Below are 27,994 nucleotides of genomic sequence, written 5' to 3'. Positions count from 1 at the left end.
GGAACACATCGTGAACAGCAGCGCTATTTTTAATCTGCTCACAAAGGACATTTAACTCTTTTGATGTGATGAATGCATAGAAGATGAACATCAATCTCCACATTCAGTGTAAGCAGTACCATATAATTCACTTTAGTGAATCATGACATCTTAATGTGTTACAATGGGACATCCACAAAAAAATATATATAATACGATAAAAACAACTTGCAAAATAAACATTTCACAGTGACGTGGTCACAACTTCTCAGACTTCGATTTAGTGACCAGATGACCGCAAAGGAAAAGAAAAAAGGAAAAAGACAGGGCAAAGACATCATAGCAGGTAACATAGCATGCTTTATAAACAGTGTGCTTCATTTTTATAAAATGATACAATACAAAAACGTCTAGCACAGTTTCCTGACACCATGGTTTCCATATTCACAGGAAGAATTCAGCTTCAATTATACCCAATTTGTATTTTTAAAACTGCAGACCGGAACTGATGTCAAGGCGCAGAACGTATTCACAGTTCATCATTAATACTTTGATTTTGTAAGGTTTAATCTGTAAAATAGGTTTAATTTGTTACTAAATAAAATAAACCATATTGTGTCATGACTCAAAATCAATTCTCACCAAATGTTAAATACAGCTCATCCCTCCATCACCTTCACAGTTGGCCTGGGTGATTATTGCTAGCTATCACGTGTCAAGGTCGGCGAGGTCAAGTCTGATGGTCCTTTTAATTGGTCACAAACAACCCAGTACCGTCTCTGGCCAGCGGGGCGCAGCAGAGTAACGTCGAGCTGCGTGTCGAGTATTTGAAAAAGAGACTAACCTTAGAATAACAGTAGAACAGAAGGTTTGCAATAAACACTCAACAGTACTATAAACAACAACACGGTTTCGATTGCAAAATATATAATACATCTTATACAGCATATGTATATATATATGTATATCCTACCTATACAGTATGAGCAATTCAACAGCGGGATCAATGCACCCCAACACATTTACAAATGATGCAAATTATTTAAAGTAAGAAGCCACCTCTTTAAATAGATGCACAAAGTCCTTTTCAGACCTGTAATGGAAAAACACAAGAGGCTAAAAGTGAACATCTGCATGTACCCATTTGTCACCACACAAACGTGCATTTTGTCCTATTAATTGAAGCCAAACTTTCAGTGTCCTGCTTTGATTTTTCACTATCTTACGTGGTGAGAAGAACAATTCTCTCACACACCACATGGTGCTTTACGGTCAAATTGGCAGTGTTGCAGAGTCTCGTTTTATTGTACCCTGAACAAACTCATCATGAGCAAAAGAAAAAGCAGAGCTTTTATATTTATGTCACAGTAGTGCCCTAAAACCCTGACTGTAAATTAGTCTAAATATGCAGTATATAGCTGGAACTATTCAAATACATACTGGCAAGTCCTTGGCATTCGTTGAGCACCGCCGGGCTATAAATATTCCTGGTTAGTGGAAAACAACCTCCAATGGAGCACAGAGGTGAAGACCTTTGTAGAGAGGAACGATTGAATTGGCGAGAGCTAGAGTCAAGGTTAAAGACTGCTGGGAGTTTTAACAGTCTATTCGGGATTTCCAGACATCTTTATACTTTATACGTCCAGGCTTGCTCCGCATGGTGACTTGAACACACGACAGAAGGCAAAATATAAATATATCAAATCCATGCAGATTTTTTCCTTTTCTCGAAACAAAACCTTGAACTCAATAAAATGTCCAACAAACAACTGCATTTTATGTTCCGCAAGCACAAAGGCCCCCCCCCTGTGTCTCTCCATCTCTCGAACAGCACTGAGAACCCCAAAGAGAGAGACAGACCCCAAGAATCAAATCATTTTCATGTTGAACTTGCGAGCGCCGCCCTGCCCTCCGCTGGCGGCGGGTCCGTCCACCTTCCTGAAGGAATACTCCACCGAGAAGTTGTTCTTGTGCTGGCCTCTCCCTCGACTCCACACAAACAGCAGAATGAAACAGAAGAGCACCACCCCCAGGAACATGATGCAGCCCATGGCCGTGGATATGAGGATGGTCTTGAGGTCCAGGGTGAACTTCAAGAAGACCCTGGTGTCATTCAGATTGGTGTCGTTGAGGTCGCCCGCGTAGTACGTGCGGTTGGCCATCAGCGCCGCATCGAGCGGCAGCCCGCTGACCGTGAGCGTGGCGAAGTAGGTGTCGTTCCCGCCCGCGTTGCTGGCTATGCAGATGTAGGTTCCGCTGTCTGTCACCTGGGCGTACCGTATCTCCAGCGTGCCCTCCGGCAACACCGTCAGGCGCCCGCCGCTCTTTGTGGTGATGCGGCGGCGCTGGGGCGAGATCCAGAATATCACCGGCGCCGGCTCGCCCTCCGCTCTGCAGACGAACGACACGACCTGCCCCTCGCGGGCAGACACCTGCTGCAGCTTCCTGTTGCGGATTTTGGGCTTCTGGCAGGTGAAGTGATCGAAGAGGGCCGAGTCGGAGAAGGCGTCCAGGGCCCGTCCCTGCACCTCCACGGGCGACATGCACACGGGGGAGGCGCCGTCGAAATTCAGGGTCTTCCGCCGCTGGAGGATCCACAGCAAGCGGCAGTCGCAGGCCAGAGGGTTTCCGTCCAAGCGCAGCGTCTCCAGAGTGTTGACGGACTGGAAGGCCCCCTCCTCCAGGGACACCAGGCCGTTGGCGGAGAGGTTCAGGAGGCCGATCTGCCGCAGACCGCCCAGCGCGTACGGCTGCACCGCCACCAGATTGGTGTTGACCAGATGCAGCTCCTTCAGCCGAACGAGGTCCCGCAGGGCCCAGGACTCCAGCACGGAGATGGGGTTGTGCGAGAGGTTGAGGCTGGTGAGGTGAGCCAGACTGCGGAGGGCGGAGGTGGGCACGGAGGTGATGTTAGTGTGAGTGATAGACAGCCAAGATAAGTTGAGCCCCTGCAGGCTGTGAGGGGGAACGTGCTCCAGAAAGGGCCAGTGGTCGATCTCGAGGCCCCTCAGGTTTGCCAGCTTACGGAAGTTCTGGTCCTCCAAGGTGGAGATACTGAGGTAGCGCAGCCGCAGAACCACCAGGTTCTGCAGGTAGGACAGAGACTGGCTGGACACAGAAGTCAGGTTGCACCTCTCGATGGTCAGCTCCCTCAGCCCCACCAGGCCCAGAAAGGCTTTGTTGGAAATGTAAACCAAATCATTGTCTCCAACTTCAAGGTTTTTCAGGCTTTTCAAGTCCTGGAAAGTAAAGTCCAAAAGAATGACAATCTTATTCCCACTGAGGTCCAGTGATGTTAGGTTGGACAGACGGGAGAAAGCCCCCATGGGGACCAGTTTCAATTGGTTGCCCCTCAGTGAAAGCGACCGCAGGTTCTGCAGACTGGAGAAGGCATTCGGTTCCAGGCTGCTGACCATGTTGTCACTCAGGTCCAGCTTCTCCAGACGTGGATACGAAAGCAGGTCACTCTGCTCCACCCAGCGGAGTTTATTCCCACTCAGGTCCAGGACCTTGGTGTCCAGCGGGATGCCGTCGGGCAGCGAGGACAGGCGTTTACCAAAACAGGACACGGTCTTGAGCTTGGCGAAGCAATCACAACGCTGGGGACATCCTTGACTCTGGGCGGGCGACACCGCGACCATCAGCAGCGAGACCAGGAAAGGCGGGAGCCAGCCCGCATCCCGGCCGGGGCTCGCCCCCATGGCCCTCCTTTTTCACGGCTTCCTCCTGCTCTGGATACCACCGGGCCAGAAACCTGCCGAGGAACGAGAAAGGACGGGAAGAAGGCGGACGGCAGGACAGAGAGAATGAGAGGGGGAGACAAAAAGGGGTTGACGGTGAGACAAACTAATTGAACCCAATTTCCCCGCCAACAGCAGCTATCAATCACCGTAAATGAGTGGAATTACTGTTATAAACTCTAATTGACCCGACACGGCAGCGAAATTAAAGCTAGAGCTCCCAGATAATCCTCAAAGGAGTCCTGTATTCGCTTGGAACTATTTAACTTGCAAAGGGCGACTCTGCCTTGCCAGCACTCTGGTTATAAAAGCACATGCACAAAGAAATAACCTATTTCAATTTCATGTATGAACTTTTGTTATTTCATGCCTTGTAAATTAATGTTAAAATGGATTAAAAAAAAGCATAATACAGCACTGAGAAATGCACTCAAACAGTCTATTCATATTGTGTGAGTGGGCAGAATTTTAACAAATAAAGTAGTAAAACAATGCAAAAAGGATTGGACCCTGTAGCGCAGTATAAGCAGTGTCTGATTGGACGCCTGACAAGGTCACTCGCCGCGATGCACAAGGATACGACTCAGTGCATCACAATAGATCAGCCCATCACATCATCTGCATGGGTCTCTCAGGCATGAAGCTTATCATGAGAGGAGCCTGACCCGCCAGTGGGTTTCATGTGTCTCTCCCACACACACATAAACACACACACACACACACACAGCCCTCTGTTTGCTGGTGGATGTTGGCAGCAGTAGTAACCCCGATGGAAATGCATTGTGAAATACAAACTAGTGGGATGGAAAGTAACTCCAGAATGTCCATCTGTTTAATATAAGAAGAGAGTGTTTTACAATTAACAATTCCCCACCACACCCCCACCCCCTGCCACGGTAACAGATGAGTTCATAACTTATTTAAGGTCCCTCACCTCGACACACGTTCTATTTTACAATTCACCCTGGCTCAGAGACGGATATTCCCATTAGCTGACACTGGATATATAGGTGCAGAACTGTCTAGTTTTTAACTTACAACATTGCTGCAGCAGAAGATATTCTGTTTTTTATTTTGGAACTCTACCTTATAAGAAACAGACGGCCAGTGTCTGTTGATTTTCTTAATAATAGAACTTTGTGCTGCTATGCTATGCTGATTTGTATTCTTTGTATTTACTTGTACTCTTCAGCCCAGATGGACGTCGAATAGCCGGTTCCTCTTCTGGAGCCCTGGAAACTATGACTTTGACGAGGAAAATCACTCTTTGACTAACGCAGATAACTATCTGAGTGAATATATAAATCATTAAATCTACCGTAAAGTGTCTGAAGTTTGTTCATCATCGTCGAATGAGGCACTGCTCACCTCTCTCGCAGGAAATCACAGTGAACCTGAGCATCCTAATTTCCATCCATACTCAAATTATATCCAGTTCACTACAAGTGATGTGTTTTAACATATGAGGAACCCAATAGTATGGAAACAATAGTAAGCAAATTGCATCCGGTCCCTGTTGAATTGCACCATGCAGACCCTGGATACCAGTAGTGATGTTGTTCATAACAGACAACAGCTGATCAGCTCTGTGACGTTAATGACCTTTCAAAGTAAGGTACGATTCCACTATTCTAGATAGAACATATTTTTAGAACAAGTTCAGCTCACAAACCATTCTGGGGTCACTTGAGTTCGGCACAAATCTCCATGGTTACCGCTGTCTGACCAGCAAGGAGGCTCTGAAGGAGTGACGTGGAAATGAGGGTGCGTGTGAGTATGTTTGTACATTGTTTGTGATTTGTAAGGCGAAACATGTCGGTGACATTTCTAAGGAAATAACTAATTGCAATTTGTACTGTTGTGCGAGACTGTAAATACTTAATTTACCTCTTTGATGTTTGTAAGCAGTGACGCCTGAAGGTTTCAGATACGTTTCTTATTTTCCAAGTTTAAAAACATTTTTTAAACCGCGGGTTTCTGAAACTGCAACAATAAGTGTCCCCTTCCTCCTCCCCCCCCCCCCCCGCCCCCCCGCCCCCCACACACATTTTTCAAATGTCAATCACATGAGCCACTTGTCCAAACCCCTATCTGGTAGCAGTCACTCACTCATAAACCCAGAGGCCCCCGACCAGCTGATGCACAGCAGGTCAACAGCAGCAGCCTCACTCGCTGGCAGCTTACCTGCACTCTCAAGTACCCCGGGTTGTGGTCTGTGATTACGCAACAGGAGGACAGCCTTTGGGTCACGGAGAGCGGAAGGAGGTGCCTCTCCACCCCCCCCCACCCGGCTGCATTTCTTCTTTGGGAACGTTGGTGGTCGGTGACGTAGCTACCAGCTACGTGTTTAAAAGGCAGAATCGATGCGCGGCTCCGACATGAACTTCAAATGCTACCGTGGGCTTCGAAAAGGACAATACTGTAGGTGTCTCATGTTGTCATGGAGACGCCCGCGCCATCTCCATTTACAAGCCCCTCCCCCAGCTTTTCCTGCTTCATATTCTCGTGCATATTCTGCCACTAGACCCTTTTCACAGCTGTCGCTCATTTGTTCATCAGCTCTTCGGGAATCGTCTTGGTGGGTGTTTTCACGCATTTCAAAAGGCGGCGAGTGTGGTCTTGTTCCTGTAGCATCATCCTGCTGCAGAAGATGGCTTTGGTCTGTATGGAGCGAGTATGGTTGGTAAATTCTGTGCACTTATCCAGTAGCATAAGGCAAGAGGTCCTTATCATTTGGTTGCCAGGCAACGTTAACTCATCCAGTACTTCCTAATCGAAAAAGTGGTTGAAGTTAAGTTGCATTCTGGAAGTGCCTCAATATTTATAGGCTTTTGTTTATTCTATTCTATTCTATTCTATAGTATTAGCACAGTTTGCTATACTGTGTAATGTAAAATTGCGTATGCTATGATCTATATCTAATTGGGCACAAGAATAAACCACAGGGTCATAAACCAGATTATCAAAAGTAAGCCGTCTTTAGTCATGAGCTGATGGAAACAACAGGGACTATGATGTCATTAAGATTTCATTAGAGAGGGGAGCTGTTGTTGATTCCCCTTTTTTGCACAATGTAACAAAACAGCAGCTGTTGACGAAACCAAAGGGAATGATTTGTTTCTTCTAGATTCAGCTTCATTAGAGCCAAGAGGACATTTGGGATTCTTGTTTTAACCCAAGCCAATTTCTGTGTTTTACTCATATTTTATCTTTAATGCCGTACATTTGTATGATCACCATGTCACAATCTAAATAAATTGTTTTTGACCAGCCTTCACAGGACCTCTGGCTTTAGACATACGGCTTGTTTACTTGACTGGCTTTCCCCGATATTGGTGTTTTAGGTTTATATCCGATCAATATGCAACAAAATGGAAAATGACAATTCATTGCTGTATTCTAAATTACAGTTGTAGTCTCACCCTTTAATTGCAACCATCCGGCGCCCCCTCTGCGACCCGGGTCGCCATGAGACTATAAAGTACAGAAAGAAGATGACCTTGTGTTCACGAGTTCTCTGACTGCAGCCCAATTAGTATCCAAAACACTGTGGAGACCCGGCGAGGGAGCGAGGGAGCCAGCTTAAAAAAAATAAAAAATAAAAAAAAGATAAATGCAGGTCAGATAGCAACAGAGCCAAATTTAGACAGTAAAGGGGGCTTTGAAGCTAAAGGGGAAAGGGGCTCTTTGAAATGTTCTGCCATCTCTGTACCCCCTCCAACCCCAACACCACCACCACCACCTCTCCCTGCACAAACCCCTACGGAGACAACCATTACTCCAGACTTACTTCCATTGGGCACTATTTTTGTTTAAGCCATTAAGGGCTTGAAAAGACAGTAAATTGGACTATCGGGCCCCCGTGCAAACACTGTCCTTTCCCAGCCATTTGAAGTAATAGTTACTGAAACGCCCCCATGTTTCAACATGGGGGCATTAGGACGAGATCAGACAGAGGGCACTGCTGATGGTCGGACAAAATTGTACGCATTAAACGCGCACACACACACACCCCATTAACGCATTCACGGCGCTCCTCTAATAAGCCGAGAAGTGCTCGTGTGCGTGTGTGGGGAGGCGAGAGATTTGAATGCAGCCCATCAGTACACCGGGCATGTGTGCGTCAATGTAGACTCGGATACTAAAAGGTTTAGAAGATGATATTCTATACTTCTGCAAAAGAAAGAAAGCGCGAGGAAAAGACCAAAACCTACGGCGACTGAGTAATAACACAATTAACAATGGGAAAAAATACTTAATTTAAAAAACAGCTGGACAGTCTGGCTTTTGATAGACGTAGCTCAAACAGGATGAACCACTGCTTTTTGGAGGAACATTTCCATCTCCTGCTTAATACCCATTTGCCCAGTCAGTGGCAGCAGTACTGTGAATGTTTGAAGGACTCAACAAGAAACCAAAATGCACTGTGGCACATTCAAGAAAAATAAATATCTGGTCTTGGACACAGGAAACTCTCGCTTGTTGGATTCCGCCTGTGGGATTTGTTGACTATGAGAAAAGCACACAAGAGAATCTGAGATTCTAAAAATTCTGCATTGTTCACAAACATCTTAATCCCTGTTCGGTTCTATTTAGGAGCCTCAAAACACAGGCTTATACATAGCTCTCTCCTGTGTGTGTGTGTGTGTGTGTGTGTCATCTATAGCAAGAAAAAGCCGAGAACAGCAGACAGCAGCAGAGCGGAGTCAGGTCCATAATCATACTGTAGGTGTAGTGAGCGGCTGACAAATGAGCAGCGGGCGGCTTCGAGAGCGTAGGTGTTGCCGAGCGCTCTCCAGTAAAAGGCACACTGGCCCGATGCGTAACATCCACAAAAGCTCCTCAAATGGCTGCTCACTCACTTCAACCACGCCTACTCATTGCGCTTTACGTAAGCCCCAACGGTGTGTGTGTGTGTGTGTGTGCGATTTTTAAAAGAGAGAGAAAAAAAAACACATTGCTCACGTACGCCGAGGGAAGCCACGGTCCATCGGTGTGTGTAAGGAGACCCTGAAGGCCCTGGCAGTGCGTGGTCCAGGGAACACACACACACACACATCCTCACACACACCATTACACACACCTTGCATTCTGGTGATGGATCGTTGGTGCTGGCGGGAGGGTGGTCGCTTGGAGGGATTGTGAGCAGTATGTGTGCGTTTATATGAGGATGCACAGGTTTCCCACCCACCTCCCATCTGTGCACTCTTTTCAATGCACGGCTACGGATGCTTGGAGGAGAGCGGCCTGATGTGCGACACCTCCTCCCAACGGGACCCGACACAAGCTAGCAAACTACCATGAGATTGTGTCAGTTCTTCCCAAAGACGATATCGTAACCCTTTGTTTTGTGCGTCAGCATACAGGGTATGTAATAAAAATTTAAAAAATGGTGCGGACACCGAGGTGACAGGAGAAGTCAGAAGAAGATGGATGAGGGGCATCTCATGCAAACAGTCCACTAATTCAATGTGGTTTGGTCCCTGCCCTGCATGATTAAACTGCTGCAAATAACTGATCAGATATGTCGAAATTTCCATTACACAAAAAGTTCCAAATAGGGTTTCAATTATAATAATGGCTTAAATTTAGATTCTTAAATTTCACTTCCGCCGTAGGCAAAGAACGAGCGGTGAAACCAAAGGACACAAAGAGGTGATTAAGAATGTGTCCTGCCATGTGCCATTAATCTTTAATGAGAGAGAACTGTTTCAGGGCTTATGAACATGCAGGTTTCTGTGAACAGGAGCTAAATGATTAAAGATGCCGGGCTGCATGGTCATGTCCCACTGACATGGAGACTTTGACCTTGACTGGAGGAGCAACTGCCCCGGACCCCCAAAACGCTCACTCCCTGTGTTTCACCTTTGTGTTACATATTAGTTCCAACAAAGGAAAGTGGCTAACACTCTTGGCCCAATTACTCAGGTGACTACACAGTGTGTTACATGTCCAACTTTTTGGACCTCCAGTCAGCTTGTAAAATGTGTTTGAAAAACAAAAGCTGCCAAACATCTCACAATAATATGCACGATGTTCTAAAGATATTATCTTTGATAACGAGTTATGCATATTATGAGGGCAATTTTACAATAAATTTCCCTTTGTTTAGTTTTCTAGTTGTGAGTGTAGGATCCGTTTTTGGATCATCCAAAATGTTGATAGCGAGCCGGCTCACAGCTTAGAGCTCTCAGCTTTTAGCTCGTAGCTTGTACCCCGCGGCTTGTAGCTCTCAGCTTGTAGCACGTAGTTTGTAGCTCACAGCTTGTAGTCCACAGCTCACTGCTTGTAGTTTGTAGCTCACAGCTTGTAGTCCACAGCTCACTGCTTGTAGTTTGTAGCTCACAGCTTGTAGCTCACAGCTCGTAGCTCAGAGCTTGTAGCTTGTAGCTTGTAGTTCACAGCTGGTAGCTCATAGCTTGTAGCTCACAGCATGTAGCTTGTAGCTGACAGCTTGTACCTCAGAGCTCATAGCTTGTAGCTCACAGCATGTAGCTCGTAGCTCACAGCATGTAGCTGACAGCTCGTAGCTCACAGCATGTAGCTGACAGCTCGTAGCTCAGAGCTTGTAACTTGTAGCTCACAGCTTGTAGATTGTAGGATGTAGCTCATAGCTTGTAGTTTGTAGCTCGTGGCTCAGAGCTTGTAGCTCCCACCTTATAGCTCTTAGCTACCTTGACAATGCTTTCTGGTCAGGGCGGCTGCATTAGAGCCGCGCAGAGTGGTGGCCATGATCATTGAGTCGCGCTTAAATGCACTAAAAGCATGTCCGTCATCCAAGGGTGGAGAAGGTCGATAACAACACTCGAAGAGGGAGAATGACTTCCTTCTCTGCTCAGGTCAACATTACTCCACTACACCTTTACATAGCAAATGGCTAATCAGCTAATCATCTGGTCTTCAAGGAGAAACTCACGGATTAATTGTTATCCATTGTTTAACAAATATATTTAAGAAGTGCTTGAACATTGTTCCAAATTAGTCTCCAGCGAGTTTAACAGATGTAAAAATTGAATAACCACGAACGGTGGCATCCATGCTGCTTTTGACAGTACGCACCCCACAGGTGACAGCCCCCTCCCCTCCGAAATCGTAAAAGTTTACTCGTCTCCTGCTAATGGGAAAAGAGGTTATTTTAAATGGCCCGTGGCTGAGGCAAAAATGTGAGCAATCAAAAGCAAATTATAATACTTTGAGTGGTTTTTTTGTACATTTCTTTCATTTATCAAGTCTCCTGACAATTAAAAAAGGACTGCTGATTGAACTTTGATAAACTACTATTCTAATTGCATTACACCCACATATCCTGAATATGACCATGCTGTAATGCCACCTACTCACTTTGGTGAAAGGGTCTGACCTTGTTTCTTTTTTTTTCTCCACAATTTGCACTGAGGCATGTTCACAAGAGAAGGTTAAAACAAATGTTAGGGTTCCCACACAAAAACACACCCACACAGTCCTGACCCTCCAAGCGCAGTCAGTTTGAGTTAACACAAAGGGATGCATGCCTCAAAAGAACATTTAGTTCCATGCCACGGGCCGTCACTGTAACGCGGGGTGACACATCTTCTTCCACGTCGCATACACACTCTCAGAGAAGCAAGCGGAAGCCTATAGAGGCCTGAGCAGTGTTATCGTATCGACACCCAAACTCGCACACTTTCATTAGCAACGTTGTGTAACAGCAATTCATTAGTGAGCTCCGTCAATGGGTGGCAGAGTTATTTATGCTGTGCTTGTTTATTTCAAGGCCTCATAAGAGTTGAGAGCTCCCCGCAAAGCGACTAATGATGATTAAAAAATTCCAATTATAGTAATTAATGATTCAGATTATATATTTTGGCACTGAATGCCCTCCTTTAAGTCAACAGTAATTTTTCTTTCAATGTGTGTTCAGAAGTAATATTGAGCATTTAATCTTTCTGAATGGATCCAGTCCATGCATAAGCTAGTTCATAGCTAACGGCATTACAGCATCGCATAAAAAAAACAGTCCAGCACTCACATTCAAACAAATGACCCCAGCGCAAAGACGTTTTCTTTCATTCTGTCTCAACACACTTTACAAGAAGACTGTAAAACTACAACAGTGACGCTCGTTTAACCGTTTGCGAATGTTTCCAGTCTTTATTCTAAGTTGAGCTGTTCCGGTTTCATTAAAACCGGTATGAATATTACTTGGATTAAAAATGAGGCGATCATATAACATATAAATCAAATGACGCTTACGAATCATTCATTGGGTCCAGCTCAGCGACAGTGAGCGATACTCAGTTTAGGACACCCCAGGATTTAGTGCCCCGCCATCCTGACACAACACCGGTCTTTATCCTCTTAAAACGCACCTGCCTGTCAACGACAAGCTGGTAAATCAAACAGAGAAATGCCTGAATGCCAAAGATTCTTGAATTTAGTCTTTAGTTACCTGCTGATTAATTGAGATACGTGTTTATTTGTCAAAGCGGATCACCCGGCGACTAGAACGGACTCCGTATCCAATAGTGCTCCTGTAGGGAGGGTAGGTTTTTCCCCAAAATGTCAAAAAAACTATTTCTTTAAGTTTCCTATGGTGCCATTTCGTCACCATTCACTCACTTTAAAAGCGTTTGTGTCAATTCTTTTAAATGGCAGCCGTGTCATGTTGGGGGGGGGGGGGGAGGAAAAAAAGAAGAAAAAGGGAAAGTGGGCCACGGTCGAGTCCATGCGGAACGCTTGGTTTTGGACAGGATGATATGGGCGTCACGGCGGAACAGCGACACCGGTCAGCCACCCGTTTGACAGCCAGCTCGCCATGTGGAAAACGCTGCCACTGGCATCCAGCGCATTCAATGTCCATTCTGTCTCCAAGCCCCTTGTGATAAAAAAAAAGACTGGCAGTCGTCGCTCTCCCCTCAGGCAACGTCCTCGACTGCAGCGGGGATGAGGAGCGACGGGATACCAAAGACGGAAAAGACATAATTGGGGGAATTGGTCGAAAGGACAAACGGATCCAAACGTTAATTTGTCCAAATCTTTTGGGGAGGTTTTTCAAAAGACAGAATATGAAACCGGATTTAATATTAGGTTGCTGGCCCGATTGTGTCTGGCAGTAACTGATAAATTGATAAAATAACACAGCCCTCTTTGAAGGCGTCGGGCCCATTGAACAGTGAGATTTGTGGCCTTGACGGGCATGGTGATCCAATGCGATGTGTAATGACGTGGAAAGTAAAACCATTACTTTGCAAATCGTACAACTTTAGAGCAAATGGCTGCTTGTCAACTCCTCTGCCTTGACACCTCGTCATATATTACCCTTTTATTTCTATTAGGCTGCCTGGTGAAATAGAGAAGCAATTTAAAGCAGAAGAACACTTCTGTTGTTTGACCCATCCTTCCCAATTACTTCAGACACAGCAGAACTAAATAATACATCAACATTTATGGAAAAAAGAACTGTGTAATTGTAGGACATTTATCCCATAAAAAAAGCAAGTTTTTGAACAAAATGTAACTAGAGAAGGGTTTTTTCCTCCAGGCATGAACATAACCTCATGTCAAAGGTTAATAAGATGCCTTTTCTCAAGCTCAAATGATCAGCAACTGCTTTGGCCTCGTTTGTCTTGTAAATACACAACTACAGCTGCTTCATCGATAACACACAGGCACTTTGCGGTTTCACTTAGATTCACTCAGGTCACTTCTGGCACCGACCCAAGAGCCAGAAAGACAAAGTCATCGAGAGGTGGAGGTGAGTGTGATCAACGGTATCTCCCCTGGCATCATCGTCCCCCCCCCCCCCCCCCCCGGCCCGCCGTGTCACATGCCATCACCTCAGCCCGGGCGCTTTCTGCGCCAATTGGCTCGAACTCCTCGTCGCTTTCGCCGCTGCCCGGCCGCGCATCCAGAGAGGCAGAGAGTCGGGACACGTTAGGCCCGAATCACGCAGTGGCTCGCTGTTCTGCCTTCACGCGCCGCGTCCCCCCGACAAACACGCAAACACAAGATTTTACGTGCGCCACTCGACAACCGATGAATGCACCGAGATATATGCGGAAACAGACGGACCCGGCGTGCAAAGTCCTCCATCCGCTGAGGAATGTGTGAGCTGTATTTTAAAAAGTTAGTGTGTTGAGGGGGGGGATATTGACCTTTAGAAAAACATCCTTTTGTTTGCCAACAATCTCTGGATGGGGAGCAGCTAAAGATCAAGGTACAACACAGGGGGGAGATAAACAGACTGCGGCACATCCCGCGCATTGTTAAAGATGTAAACTGCTTTATATTCCGACTCCAACACTCTTCTTGTCCTTTTTGTCCCCCCCTTCCCCCCCTCCCTCAAGGTTGAGAGACTTGCGGAAGCACCGTAAAGCCTAAATCTGCGGGAGCACTGCTATAATCCTTCTTGAGGCCCGCCGGCTCTCCGCGAACCTTCTCATCGGCTTCATTAAAAAGACCCCTGTTTCCTTGTGCTTGCCTTTTCACTGCCTGCTCCTCAACCAGGCCAATTACACCCCGGTTATCTGGGGTCAACGGGCATCCGGGGAGGGGGGGCGGGCAGCAACCCGAGCGCGCCCTGTGTAACTATATACAGTGCATTGGGCATCCATAGCGACTCGTTTCTCGAACTTTTTTTTACATGATTGGCGCGGGTTAGAGTTTCAGACGGCAATCTAATACGGCCTTTGAGGTCCCCCCCCGAGAAGGAAGTCTGACTAGTGAAGCGAGCCGGCGGGGCTGCAGGGGGAGCGGGGAGCAATTTGAAAGTAATCCTCAGGCCTGGCCGGCGGTGCCGCTGCCGCTGCCGCTGCATTCGCATCTATTCATAATTTATCACTCGACAGCAGTGAGGTGGGGAAAGTTCTGTCAGTGTAATAAACCAGGAGGAAGCGTCTTTGAAAGGCACTGATGGAATCGGGGGCCGATCAGCCACCCACTGGGGTGAGAGCGGCGTTCGTTATAAGCAGGTGGAAATGGGGGGAGATGGGGAGTCCACGTATTCCACCTCACATCAGATCCAAGAGCAGATCATCCACACTGTTCAAGAGCTTAACCGAGGGAGGAACCGTCCAGGTCTCACCAGCAAAGACTTTTAGGACCAAGACACCAAAAAGTCTTGGAGTTTTGGAGGCATTTAAGCTTTTAAACCACAAGTGACCACAAAGGGCATTTTGACATCAAGTTACAGCAAACATGTTAGCGGCCAGTTGCCTCTTCCCGCACACAGCACACGTCAATGAAGAATGTGAGTCAATGTTTGACGAACGGGTCGCTTCACCCTCAAGTTGATGAAAGGAAATCTGCTTTTTAGCATCGAGTAAGTAGTATGGTTGGGATGCGTTGTGTTGTTTATTTGTTCAAGGCACATACGATGCTGAAAATTGAACTCCATGGCTCCAGGACGCAGGAAGTCCTTCAGCCGATGGGTACCGACAGTTTCTGACAAAGGCTGCATTCGTCCGAGGCGACGGATGATGACGGACGAGAAGGCGGATCACGCTCACTCAGCGCAAGTGAACCAGACAACATTAGGAAAGGTGAAACTGGTTAGTGAAACAAGTAAAAACAGGAAAAGATATAATAAAACACGCACAGATTGTCTAGTGACAACGTAGCCTGCAATGTGCAAGATGCTTTGGTTTGTCGAAAAGTTGAATTATTCCATTTCATACCGCGACGACACAGATACAGTACGTTTCCTAATAGTGAGAAGCATTTAATCCAATGCCGAGCAGAAATCTGAAACCGCCTCTCCACCGGTAACACGATGCTGACTGGCGTCCGTGACCCCTGCGTCAACCCTCACGTCAACGTCAGTCTGCACCGACTCTGAGTCACTTTCACCGAAGAGCGAGGAACCGTGATGCCAGCGTGTCTCACGTCAACTCATGTAGGTCGTCTCATCAAATCCCCTCTGCCTCTGAAACGGGGACGCGTCTCTCCTGTTTTTCCCTGCATTTCTATAATGGATGCGAAGAACATAAAAACAAATGACAAAAATAAAAATGTAAATGTGGATGTCAAGCTGCTTTCACGAAAGATTATGTTGTGTTCATTGATTTCATTTGCCGTCTTTTATCCTTGTTCCTGGTAATGCCGTCCGACGTTGAGATTGGATTTTTGGATTGGTTCACGTGCGCGGCCGTACATTGTGTGATTCTGCGTCAAGGGGAAATCAAACCAATATCCACAAGTATCCCAATCTGACGCAGAGCCAGCACAGGTTCAGCCACCCGGGATTACGGCCTGATGACCTGCTGATGAAATGTACTGAGCCATCCGGGTCTCTGTCCATGTATTGTTCCTTTTTTTTTTTCAGTGTCCGGCCCACCTTCCAAACGTGACCACGTCTGTGAGAAACCAATGGAAAAACTGGAGGGAGATCTGTTTTTTCTTCTTCTGAACAGCCTTCATGTCGACAAACAGAGCGATAAATAATCAAACCTGGCGACACATGGCGTATGCGCCTGTTTTCCCGTCCCGTGGCGCTGAGCCCGACGACGTGAGAAAACGGCGATGTTTGAGATTCTGGGGTAATTAACCAAGAGTATTAATTACTGGACGAAATCTGAAGCAATTACGGGATCTCCAGCAACAGGGCTGGCACTGGATCCGTTCTCCCGAGTCACACGACGGCCAACCGTGGATTAATCTTCAAACATCAATATCACATTCAGCGTGTTGCTCATAATCCCCACGGGTAATCATTCATTTGTAAAAATCACAAATGTATCCGTTTTTTTTCTCTCCAAATTTCCCTTTTTTGTGGCGCTTAAATAACGAGGGGAACGTCTGCTTGCAGCAATGAGCAGAAGCGGAAGGCGTTGCCCTGTATCTGTGCCGCGTCTTCTGAGAGACTAGCTAATGCAACAACGAGCGTGTTGTTAGAATAAGTCAAGAGTGACCTTCAAACATTTATTAGGCACGAGAAAATGCAAAAATGAAATTGAATATAGGAGCAAAAGAAGAACAGAGAGATTATTTTAGCAGAGCGACAGATGAAAGCAAAAAAAAAAAAAAACACAGTGATGTGAGATGGTTTGAGGGAGGTGATGAGGGATTATACGCCCTGACAGAGCCATGCACGGAGGAGGACAGTAGACACGGATTGCTCAAAAGCGAGGCACTTCAGAGGAACATGTGTGTGTGTGTGTGTGTGTTGTCAGATGTGTGGTTGACAGGCCACACTCTTTTATCTCTCTGGAGTAAATCCAAACTGCAGAGAGAGATTCCATCAGCTCCTGCTGCTGTCCGTGCTACAACTCCGGCGGCAAAATTATGGCAAAAATGCACTCATAAAATCCGCTAAATGCTTGATTTGACAAACACCCTCTGCGCTGAGGCTCTGCAGAGAGTTAAAAATGAACCGTGTGCAAATGACACAGCCTGTCAACTCCTTTGATGAGGGCTGACTGAGAGAAAACAGAAGGAAGGTGGAGGAGCAGATTGAGGATGGAGAGGGAGGAGAGAACGACTCAGCTGCTCTCCCTGGAGGACTCCGTGAGGAAGAGGGGGATGATGATGAGGAGGTGCGCTGAGGCTTCCTCTGCTCATCACACAGAACCTCCAATCCCCTGGCGCGAAAAAAACAAAAAAAACAGAGCAACTACGACAGGGACCTTAAATAACTGTTCAGAGGGAAATTTACCCCTGAAGCAAACTGCTAATGTCCGCGATAGCCGAGTGAGGGGTGAGCCATCTGTGTCCTCAAAAAGGGTCCATGACCCGGCATCTGAGCAAGTCTAAGAAGGATTACGACATCGCGGCTAGCTGCCACGTGAAAGGGGGCTCTTTTACAGGCGGCTTTGGGCTTCCAGTAATTGGGCCCCGGCCTGCACATTTAACTTGGATCTCTTGTGACAATCCCACAGGAACTCTGCATCGGGTGCACTGGGATGAAACAGCATGCCGGATGGAGACAGAAACACGCACTGCACCGCACCTAAAAAAAATATATATTAAGTTTTTAAAAAAAGCCTCGTCCATGCAAATAGACACGACCGCAGCTACACCCTGACGTACAAATTATTCACGGGCTCTTTTAGGAACTTCACTGTGTGACGCACGCGCAGCCTTCCAGACGCCGAGACAGTCGAGAAATCCAATGAACGCAGTTCTGATGAGATGTTTCGCTGCAGCCGCAAAAAAAAGGGTGACGGGCGGTGGGAGGGAAATTCTTAAAATTCTTTGAACGAAAGCTGCACCACGGGTCAGAGGGAAAGGCAAAGCGGGCCGAGAGGTCTTTGAAGGAGACACGGAAGGTTCTGACAGCGCACCGTAGGCCGACTGTCACGCGCGGAAAGGCCGAAACAGCGTTTCTCCTGAAAAAAAGAAAAAAAAGAATGAATAATTCATCTCTAACCAATGACAGGTTAGCAAAGACAACACGGATGTCAGCCCCATGCGTCTCCACCAGCCGCCACAGGGAATTGATAGCGCCGATCTACGGGTGCCGCCGGTTTTGTTCTCCTCGGAGCGCTGAACGGCAGAGAGATCAGGAGTCAAGCTGAGGGAACGTGACAGGACGCCGTTGAAAACACACACACACACACGGGCGTATTCGTGCACATGTGCAGAGAGACACGCATCCTGAAGATCCCGCAGATTGTGATCCATGCAGATCAAGGACCAAAAACCCCATACGTCCCCTCGAAAAAAAACAGCAGGCAGAACGCCTCCGCGGGGATTAAAGTGGGCCAAGCGCGGCGCAGAGTGCACACGCAGTTGTTTTTCCACGAGCGGAGCCTCCAGAACTCCTTCAACGGCGGAACGAAAACTAGCCGGCGCAGGGAGTCACTTCAGAGGAAACATCTAGAGCAGACTTCCTCTGATGAAACGCCTCCGACAGGCAAAACAAAATCCATATGTTGCACCGGAGAGAGAGAGAGAGAAAGAGAGAGAGAGAGAGAGAGAGAGAGAGAGAGAGAGAGAGAGGAACACATGAGCAAGAAGACGAGGGAGGAAGAGCTCTATTTAGCACAATCTCATCACACCCATCTGTCACAGCTGCACGTGGACACACATGCGGCTGCGGATTCGTAACTTCCAACGACGGGGAAACAAAGCAACGGCTAGAGATTTTTCTTCCAGGCTTTGACATCCTTTTGAAACGAGAAGCTGAAACAAGGCCTTCGTCTTCAAACATACACCCACCCACCCATCCCGTCCCATCCCATCCCATCCCTCCCCCCTCTCTGGGGCTGCATTGTAGTAAAAGGCTCCGTTGTCACATGGCAGAGAGGCTCAAAGACGAGTCTCGTGTGTCTCTTGGGGTCGTGATGAGCGTTCTGTAATCCGCCGCGTGCCGTCCGGTCTGCTTCAGAAACTAAACAGCCACATCTAAGGAATTCAAAGCACGTCTATTAGCATACCCGTGTCAGCATTAATTGGATGTATGGTATGCCGTCACTTTGAACAGGTTATTGAAATGCTGTAGGAAAAACCAAAGGAGTGAAAACTCTATTTTGCCTTTGAAAATGTATATAATATGGATGGTATATATAAAATACCATTACACGTGGAAACAGGAAAATATTGCTTACATTATTGTGCATGCAATAATAACTGTAACCTATTTTTCCAATACGAGCTAAGAGTACAACTGCATTGGGTACTTATCCAATCCAAAGTCTTCACATGTGGTGCATGCACTAAATTACCCCTGATTCTAGACCTGCAAAACTAAGTACATGCCACCCAAATGCCTCCATTAGTTTGTCATCTCTTCATCCAAGAAGGGTGAATCTCTTTTTAAAGGGGCCCCCTAATAGAAATCACTAACGCTATCACCTTCTAATCAGTATTCACAACTGCCTTGTTCAACATTTTAACTAAGGTGAAAAGAATTTTGTTTGTCGTAAAAGTAAAAGGTCACTTTGAAAACGGCCACCCAGCTCAAATCAACGTAACGAAGCGACGTGTTGCACCTTCGGTCAGCCGCCCGACCTCCAGCTGGAGGCTCATTAAGAGGATTGTGGTTCCCGAAACATTTCGAACTATGAGTCAAATCTTCTCTTGCATGCGTTTTAGCGCTAAGCGCAGTCGTTTGTTAGCGACATGCTAGCCTGTCAGCTAGTGTTGCTAGTGCACAGAAATGTTCTCATTTGGGGAAACGAATCATCAGCAACAACAGCCCGCACACGTGTGACTAATATAAATAACAGTCCAGCAAATGCTCCATTTCACACTCGTTCACACAGTTTTTTTGCACGTCTTAAACGAACAAGATACAATGTGTTTATTGTTGCTGTGTTGAGGTTTTTGGACGAAGCCACGCAATCTGTTTTCTCATTTCCTTTGTGCTAAGCTAAGCTAACCAGATGCCAGCTAGAACCATATGAGAGAGGCTGTTGAGCTTCCCGTCCACTTGTCACTTGAGATAATTGGGTTTCACAACGTGGGGCCAGTACCCCCCGCACCCCCCCCCACCCCGGATCCTGTATGGGTTGTTGAAGCGGACGAAGCGGACGAGCCAAAGAGCGAGACCTCTTATCCCTCGGTCCCACGCGCCTTCACTCCAGGAAAAGGGATCGTATCGCCCCGGTGTGTCCTCGTTCATGTTCAGCGTGTGAAAGAAGGAGATAAAAGGGGGCTTTAGTTCTGAGAGAGGGGGGGGGGGGGAGCATTGGGATGTTAAGGGCTGCTGTCAAGATGCAAAAGACTGACTCTTCGATCTTCGTTTACACTAACGGCTTACTGGGACATTCCAAATGGGTTCAGTGGGTTTGAAGACACATTTCCTGATGAGGAAGAGAGAAGGAAGGAGACAATGCAACCCTTACCCTGATCTGAAGGCATCATCATCACCCTCCCCCAAAAACGCCCGACTCAATGCGTCGGCTGATTCGAACACGTTGTTCAGGAAAACAGAGCCCATTAGAGGAATGATTAATTAATCATGGATTTATAAACCCTTGCTCAGTGGTAAGTGAATCTGACCACAACACGGAAAGTTCAAATTTAGTCATTAGTAGGCTCTGGGAGTGAGGGGACTTTATGAATATACCAAAATGTCACTTTGGTTGAAACCAAGCAAAGCTAAATTAAATTGGGGGAGGCTGTGAGAAGAGTGTAAATATGTACGTGCGCCTACAGGCGTCTGTATTTAATCATATTTGCAATTACAGCATTGTTTTTCGGGCCAAAGGCATAAGACATGAATGACGATAGTTTGGACAATGTCAGCATTACAACCAAAACGCACTCTACTTCATCCATATGATCCAATCTTGTAATTAATTCATTAAAGACGGCTCATTGAAGAGACATCTCTTGTGCAGAACCAACGGAGAGATGGTGGGATGAGAGTGGAGTGTAACCCGAGTCCTGAACCCACAGGACACAGCTGGTCCGTTTAAAGGGCTCGACGAGAACAAGGAGCCACGTCTGCTTGGCTCAGCTGCTACGAAAATGTGTTTAGTAACCGAGCCGGGGAGGAAGCAAAGCGAGTTTAATATCTCTGGAATCCACCACTCGCTTAATACTAAGCAGCAAGAACCCTCCAAATCGAGGCTTTGCTCGCGAGCGATGTTCTTTGGAAAATATCGGCTCTTTTTGACAAGATTACAAATGAAGTTAATGGTGCGAGCGTAATGGTTGAAATGAAATGGTTTGAAACAAATGGTCCGAACTGTCTTAATGAACCGTCTAAAACAGCTCTACGGATCGCGCAGAGGGGACGAAAACAACCTTTTCGGTGGACACAGGTTCCTCTGAAGGGCGGTGAGGTTCTATCTGATTGCATCACACCACATTGATTCGCTGATGCAGCTGCAGCGCAAATGACAGAGAAGGACTTTGTTGAGGATCGGGAGTCGACTCGGTGCAGGCGCGTCGCACGTCACAGTAACACTGCAGTGAGAAGGGTCATTTTTACAGGGTCAAATGTTGTGTAACAATATTTTAATTACTTTTCCTTTCATTTTAAGCACAGTAATGGCACATGTTCTTTTTATAGGAGTAGCTCGCTGTTTTTTTTTTTTTTATTGGGGACAGTTATGAGTGGAACAACCGTGGCGCTCTACCCATTTCTCAGTTCTATAATCCTCAATTCCTTTTACTTGCCTCCTCTCCTCGGATCCTCTGTCCTCAGATATTCACAGAGGAGGAGGTGAAGAGCCACAAGGGAAAGAGGAGCCCAAGACAACGGGCAGTTAGCAAAATGAGACATCCGAGCTTATAAGAGCATATGAGATATGAGATATGAGCCACATCTGCTCACTGTCACGGGCTTTCTCTCCTAGAGATGCATTTTAGGGACTCAGACGCCCCTTAAAGATGGCTCGCTGAGATGGATTTCCGGGTCCCAGCTAGGAGAGAGGAGACAAGGAGGCTCAAAACAGGGAAATGAACGCAGTCGACGTTGCAACAGTAGGATAAGTTGGTTATTTCGCCATCTCGCCGTGTGGCTGTCGAACGAACAAGATTATTCACGAGAGACAGCAGCCCACTTTACTCAAAACCAGTCAATGGACGTCTCGCGTCAGCACTAACGAACCCACGCTGTGTGGAAGCTTTGGACGGGTGAGGATGGTACCTCAGACAGGAGCATTTGACTCCATTTTCTCCGTCTCTCTCCGTCTAGATGGATGATCCGTAGTGGGGGGATGTTGGCTTGTTGGTCGCAGCAAAAGAAATGGGATGAAATGAAATGAGGCGGAGAGGACGACGAGTGCATAAAACAGCCCAAATACCCGCTTCATGGCATTGAAGCACGGCCCCTTTGCATGACTTCAAACATCAGCTCAATTAAGCCCAAAGCCTGTAATTATATTTCACTGTAATCAAGTTCTGTTCACATTGTTAAAGAATTCCTGAGACCTGGGACGCAGTGTAAGAACCACTGTCGGCTTCGCTTTTAGTTCTTATGTAAGACTACGGTCGTCTCAGCGCTCACTCTTTCATCCGGAAAACCCCAGAAAAACATGAAATATGCAGCATCCAAAGATCAAAATCTCGTCTTTGTGGCCCTCTCTGCTCCCCTCATCCCCTATCACATCTGTTTCCGCTCCAGTCCTGCCGAGCCGGTCCGGTAGAGTCACACGGGCCCTATCATCGGCTTAAACGAGCCAATTTAGCTGAGCTAAGACTCCCACGAAGCATCACGCAGGAGTGAGCCGGAGGAAAAGCATCCGGCGAGATTAGCGAAAGTGAACAGACAGACCCAGACGGAAAGAAGTCAGAGCTTGGATAAGTGCTGTGTGCTGAATGGCGCTGTAGCACGACGGCAGCGTGTCTAATCTGCCGTACGAGCTATAAATAGGCTCCGCTAACTGGAGCCGTATGGACGATGGGATACTTTTGAATGATAGATGCACATTTTCTCTGGGGAAACTGGCAGAAAATGGTACCATCTTCCAAGAGACATTCTGAGGAAGACAAACAACCTCCTGAACGCCGGAGCACATCAGTCTGCTTTTATTGTTCTGTCCAATACAGCCGCCCCCTCCCCCCCCCCGATGGAGCCTCCATTTCTCACACGTCGGCAGCGTGACTTTGAGTGAAGTCTCACGTCAGGCCCCGCTTAAAATGCGCGATTCTAATTCCAATCAGAGTGTGTGAGTGCATTGAAAATAACGTGATACGCAGCCCTGGTTCTACACACACACACACGCACACACATATACAACATTACTGCAGCCAATCAGCAAGAGGGAGGCAGCGAGAGCAAGGGGGGAGGACGGGGCTCCAATCGTTATACTACCGATTTAATGCCCTGGGGAAAATAAGTATTTTCCCCTGCGATATTAATGTCTTGGTTGTAATCGTCCTGCGAGGGCAGCGACTCTTTTGGCACACGGCCTCCGTTCACCAGGGGTCACGTGGTGAGTAGCTCAGCTAGATCGAGTTAAAAAGCAAATATCCGTTTCTTGGGTCCGCTCCAACATCCGAAAAGGTCGATTCAGAGTGGGGAGGGGGGGGTTGAAAGAGATAAAAGTACAATGTAAAAGTGGGAGCCGTAATACAAACTTGGATTGTACCACCTTTTGTTTCCAAATATCAGAAAGATCTTCACCCATACACACATTTCACATGTAGTAGTGAGGTTGAAAAACCATGAAACCCTGAATCAATCCATCATGTGGGGAAAAGAAATACGTGCAAGGCCCAAATATTCTCCATGTTGTGCCGTCTTAACCTGCAGGTGTTTGACACCTGGAGGGAGGAGGGGGGAGGGGGGGGGGGGCTCTTCCCCCTACTCAGCGGCTCCGGCTCCACTTCACTGCCCTCGTAACCGCTCCGGGGCTGAAAGCCATTCAGGCTCGGGTTGGGCTGAGGTGATGTCACCAACGGAGCCCAGCTGACGGCGGGGAAAGCGTCCAAATGAGGAGGTAAGTGCGGGAGGAGCAATGGACGACGGAACAAAGCACTCAGAGGGCCACGCAGACACATCAGCACACATTTCATTACTGACACATAAATCTGTCACATGGAGAGGCTAAGTGGCACCTCGGGTGCCAATAAGTGCTCTTGTGTAATTGCATTGACTTCAGCGCTGGTTTTTGGTGCCACTCATGAGCCAGAAGCCGCCACTGTGGCCCCTCTGGGATCCACGGGGCGAAATAAAACCACACAAGCTCGGCTTCAATTCAAATCTCACGACAAAAAAAAAAAAACTACAAATGTTAAAAGGTTGTTTTGTACAACAATGGCAGCCGTCTAAAAAAAAATTACATTCTGATCACACCAACTTTTTACTGGCTTAAAGTCCAAGACTTTAAATTGGATGGGAAACCAAAACCGGCTTTTAGCTTCTGTCATTGCACACAAGAGGCGAGCTACACAGTGAGGATGGTCGGGGGGGAAAAAAACCAATTAAATGATGCACAATTCAGCAGGTTGGTTCTGTTTACACTTTCCTAAATGTTGCAGCTGAAGTCCAGAGTGTAAAGAGAAATACAACAACCTGCGCATTTCTTACTTTGCCTTTTCTGCTGTACTAAATAAACGGAATTCAGGAGAACAACCTTTGCATCTTATTTCGATGCAAAGACGTTTCACCAAGCAGAAATGTGAAGCTGCTGATGTAATTTCAGATAATAAAGTGCTTATACATTTTAGTTTACTTCTCGGAGCTCTTCAATGCAAAAACGTTCATCAGCAAGTACGGTGAAGACAAAAGTTGGCTCTGTTAGGTTTGATTTGGGGTGAAAAGGTTTTTTGTCACTTTCCGGCCATCAACCCACTGATCCTGCACGCAAAATCCATTACGGAAGAAATATGACCACCATGAAATGCAAAGCAATTGTAATGTCTATTTTCCAACAGAGAGACCGTTACGCAATCACAATTCTAATGTACATTATGCATGTAATGCATGCAGGCTTAGCATTGAATAATCACCGGGTCATTGTCCGAGCACAGTCCTTGACGCTGGAGGGTGGAGATGAAAGCCGCGAAGGCTCCTTCAGACCTCATGGAGACACGGAGGAGAGGAGCGAGCAGAGCGGGCTGATGAGCCTCTCACACCGGGACGACTGCATGGATCGATCACAGCCCCCCCCGTCCTTTTCTGCCCCGCGCTTATATCATCACAACCGGTAACCAAAGACACACATGGACGCGCGGCTGTGCGCGTGTGGGTGCAAAACATAATAATAATAATAATAATAATACTAACCCCAAGGATGACGAGATTATGAAACCCGATGTCCATTTGAGTTAGAGAGCAAATCGATCAACCGGGACTGCACCATGGCCGCGTATGGGAGGGGGGGGGGGGTCTGAAGCTCATCAGGTCATCGGCTTAAGTGAGCTTCGACCGCTGAGATGAGGATGAGGAGGAAAGACACAACGAAGCAGCAGAACGGGAAAGGGTACACAGGAGATCAACCCCACGTGCGTGCTCACTTTGCGCTCAGATCTCTGTCGGTTGTGTCAAAGTGTCCCACGGCACCTCGACCGCATCAAGTGGGCCGTGTGTGTGTGTGTGTGTGTGTCAAGTTTGCTCACCCAGGACTAGAACTCGCTCTGCACTCCCTCACATCTGCACGCTGGAGGTGCTCCGCTTTGCTTTGGGTCCGTGCTCCTCCAGGCACCGCGCTGCCTCCTCCTCCTCCTCCTCTTCCTCCAAGCAGCAGCAGCGGCAGCCGCTGGACCGGGTTGGATTTGCTCACCTTCCCCGTTCTCTCGTCTCTTCTCCTGCAGCCGAATGCTCTTCCGCCTCGCGGATGGAGGTCTCCGGCTCCGCGCTCCTGTGCGCCGGGAACGAGCTCCTCTCACAGCGGGCTCCCAGCTCTGCGTCCCGGGGACACGTTGAGGTCTGCCACCGGCAGCCGGCTCCGACTGACGGTGCTCCGGTTATAGGATTGCACGTGTATGAGTGTCCTGGCATTTGTGTGTGGGGGGGGGGGATGTGGCGCACAGTGTGTGTGTATGTGTGTTGGTTTGAAAGAGGACCCGAATGCTATGCTGTGCATGGGGTCTCATCTGCGCTCTCTCTCTCTCTCCCCCTCCCTCCCTCCTACTAGGGATGTGTTGTGCTGCATTCACGTCCTGTGGGGGGCAAAACGGAAGCCGAGTCCCTTACTTGAGAATCCAGCTCGCTTAAGCTTTCAGGTGGGGGGGTTGACGAGACTCAACACTCTGCAGCGATATGCCCGTGTGGGAGTCCATAGGGGACAAAGTTGGGTTTTTTTAATGAGATATTCCCAAATGAATACAAATGTTTAAGAATATGATTTTTTTGTATAAACTATTGCAATGAGAAATGTGAAAAGTTGTTTATTAACCTAATCGTTCCCTTCACACAAATATCAAGTTTACTTTTACCTGTTGGATTGTTAACATTTGATTAATTGATAATTGTTGTAAATGTTGCAATGACTGAATAGTGCAAGGAACGCGTAGGGAAACTACTTCATTTGTACAAAACTAAACTCGTGAAATGTCCACTGCTACGTCCTGCAAAACCATCTGGAGGATTATTACATTTTAAGCAAGTCCCAGATGAAAAAGTGCTAAATTACAACCCAGGCAGAAACACCAGTAACAAGTTGTGTCCCAGCGAACACTTAATTCAACTCTGTTGTGTCTCAACATCTTCCTGAGGGAAATATCTGGCTGTTTAGCTGCTAAAGGCCGCCGGCTATAGTCAGCAGCCTTCTGCGTCGAGTAACCAACAGCTTCTTTTTTCGGAATTGTTTTCCACCGAAGACATTTGCCTGCAGTGGTGAGAGAAAACACAAATAGCTTTGGGTCCATAGGAGGGAAAAACAAAGAGAGAAGCGCAGAAGGGTACTTTCAAAGAAACTTTTCCCCAGTTCACCCCACAAAGCCTTCACACAACAATCAGAGCGATACAGACACATGGACTTAGGGATACACATTGCATTCCTTCTGTAGACTGCTTTTCGACCACCCCCCCCCCGACACACTCCAGTGAAACTGGATCGATGGTGGTGGGGAGCCGCGCCAGGTGGCAGCAACCGTTACAGGCCGCTGACGGGGTGGATTGTGTTTCGTTTTTTTCAGGGCGAAGTAGAATTCCTCACGTGGTACCGAGGCCCAAAACTATTTGCCATGGGCAGACAAAGACTTCAGAGACGCTTATAGCCCGGCGCTGCAGCGTGAAGAAACACCAGACGGACGGGAGACATCTTGGAAATGAACAGTTAAAATCGAAAGTATTTAATAAAGGAAAAAGTGTTGTGCTAAAAAGGACACTCACGACCCTCCCTAGACCATGTCTGTTGTCTCCGACCAGCGAACTCGAGAACAATGGCCGCCTACAAGTATTTATACCGATCAGTGAAGGTGTCAAAGTCGGTGACCACGCCCCCTTGCGAGTGGTGACCACGCCCCCTGGTGAGTTCAATGTAGCTCGGCCGTCGAAGGCCTCTCAGTCAATATCAGTTGTGGTGTTATCAAGTATTAAATGAGTGCATTTTGGTAGATTACGTCACATTGGATACAATCACAACTGTACATTGGTATCATTCTATTCGATTTCGGTTTCAACATTACAGTGGTTTTATAACATTCCCATTACTTTATTGAATAGATATCTCCAGAATCACGGTTGTATTTTGCTGAACACTAAATGCATTTTATTTATAGTTAATTTATGAACCTGGTTTTTAATATCCTACAGGTGAATTGTGTCTGTGTGGGAGTGTTCGGTTGTTTTTCTTCGAGCGATCGCGGCGACGACGCCGATAAATAAAACAGACAACGCTCAGGAAGCGATGTCTCTGCAGTTCTCGCTCCATCGTTAATTAAATCAAATCACGGGGGGCTCTCAGACAAAACGCAGCCGATGCCGACACGCAGAGCTTCACAGGGGGGGGGGTCCT

General features: G+C 47.2%; 1 protein-coding gene across 3 annotated transcripts; it reads right to left on the bottom strand.

Annotated features, from left to right (window-relative positions):
• Window positions 1–11: 11 nt before the first annotated feature.
• On the bottom strand, window positions 12–27,740 carry lingo3a (leucine rich repeat and Ig domain containing 3a). Of its 3 annotated transcripts, none has more exons than XM_037469029.2 (2): window positions 25,653–27,740; window positions 12–3,733 (listed from the first exon to the last, which is right to left on the bottom strand). In XM_037469029.2, exon 2 carries the CDS (start codon window positions 3,678–3,680, stop codon window positions 1,848–1,850), a length of 1,833 nt encoding a protein of 610 aa, XP_037324926.1. In that variant the 5' UTR covers window positions 3,681–3,733; window positions 25,653–27,740; the 3' UTR covers window positions 12–1,847. The 3 variants fall into 3 exon arrangements, with proteins under 3 accessions (XP_037324926.1, XP_037324929.1, XP_037324927.1); XM_037469032.2 differs by lacking the exon at window positions 25,653–27,740 and adding an exon at window positions 25,321–25,401; XM_037469030.2 differs by lacking the exon at window positions 25,653–27,740 and adding an exon at window positions 25,044–25,309.
• Between the last annotated feature and the right edge of the window lie 254 nt (window positions 27,741–27,994).

This window comes from Pungitius pungitius, chromosome 7, assembly GCF_949316345.1.
Source record: "Pungitius pungitius chromosome 7, fPunPun2.1, whole genome shotgun sequence".
NCBI classification, from domain to species: domain Eukaryota; kingdom Metazoa; phylum Chordata; class Actinopteri; order Perciformes; family Gasterosteidae; genus Pungitius; species Pungitius pungitius.
The sequence above is the reverse complement of the archived record's forward strand: the minus strand, read 5'-3'. Positions and strand labels throughout refer to the sequence as shown.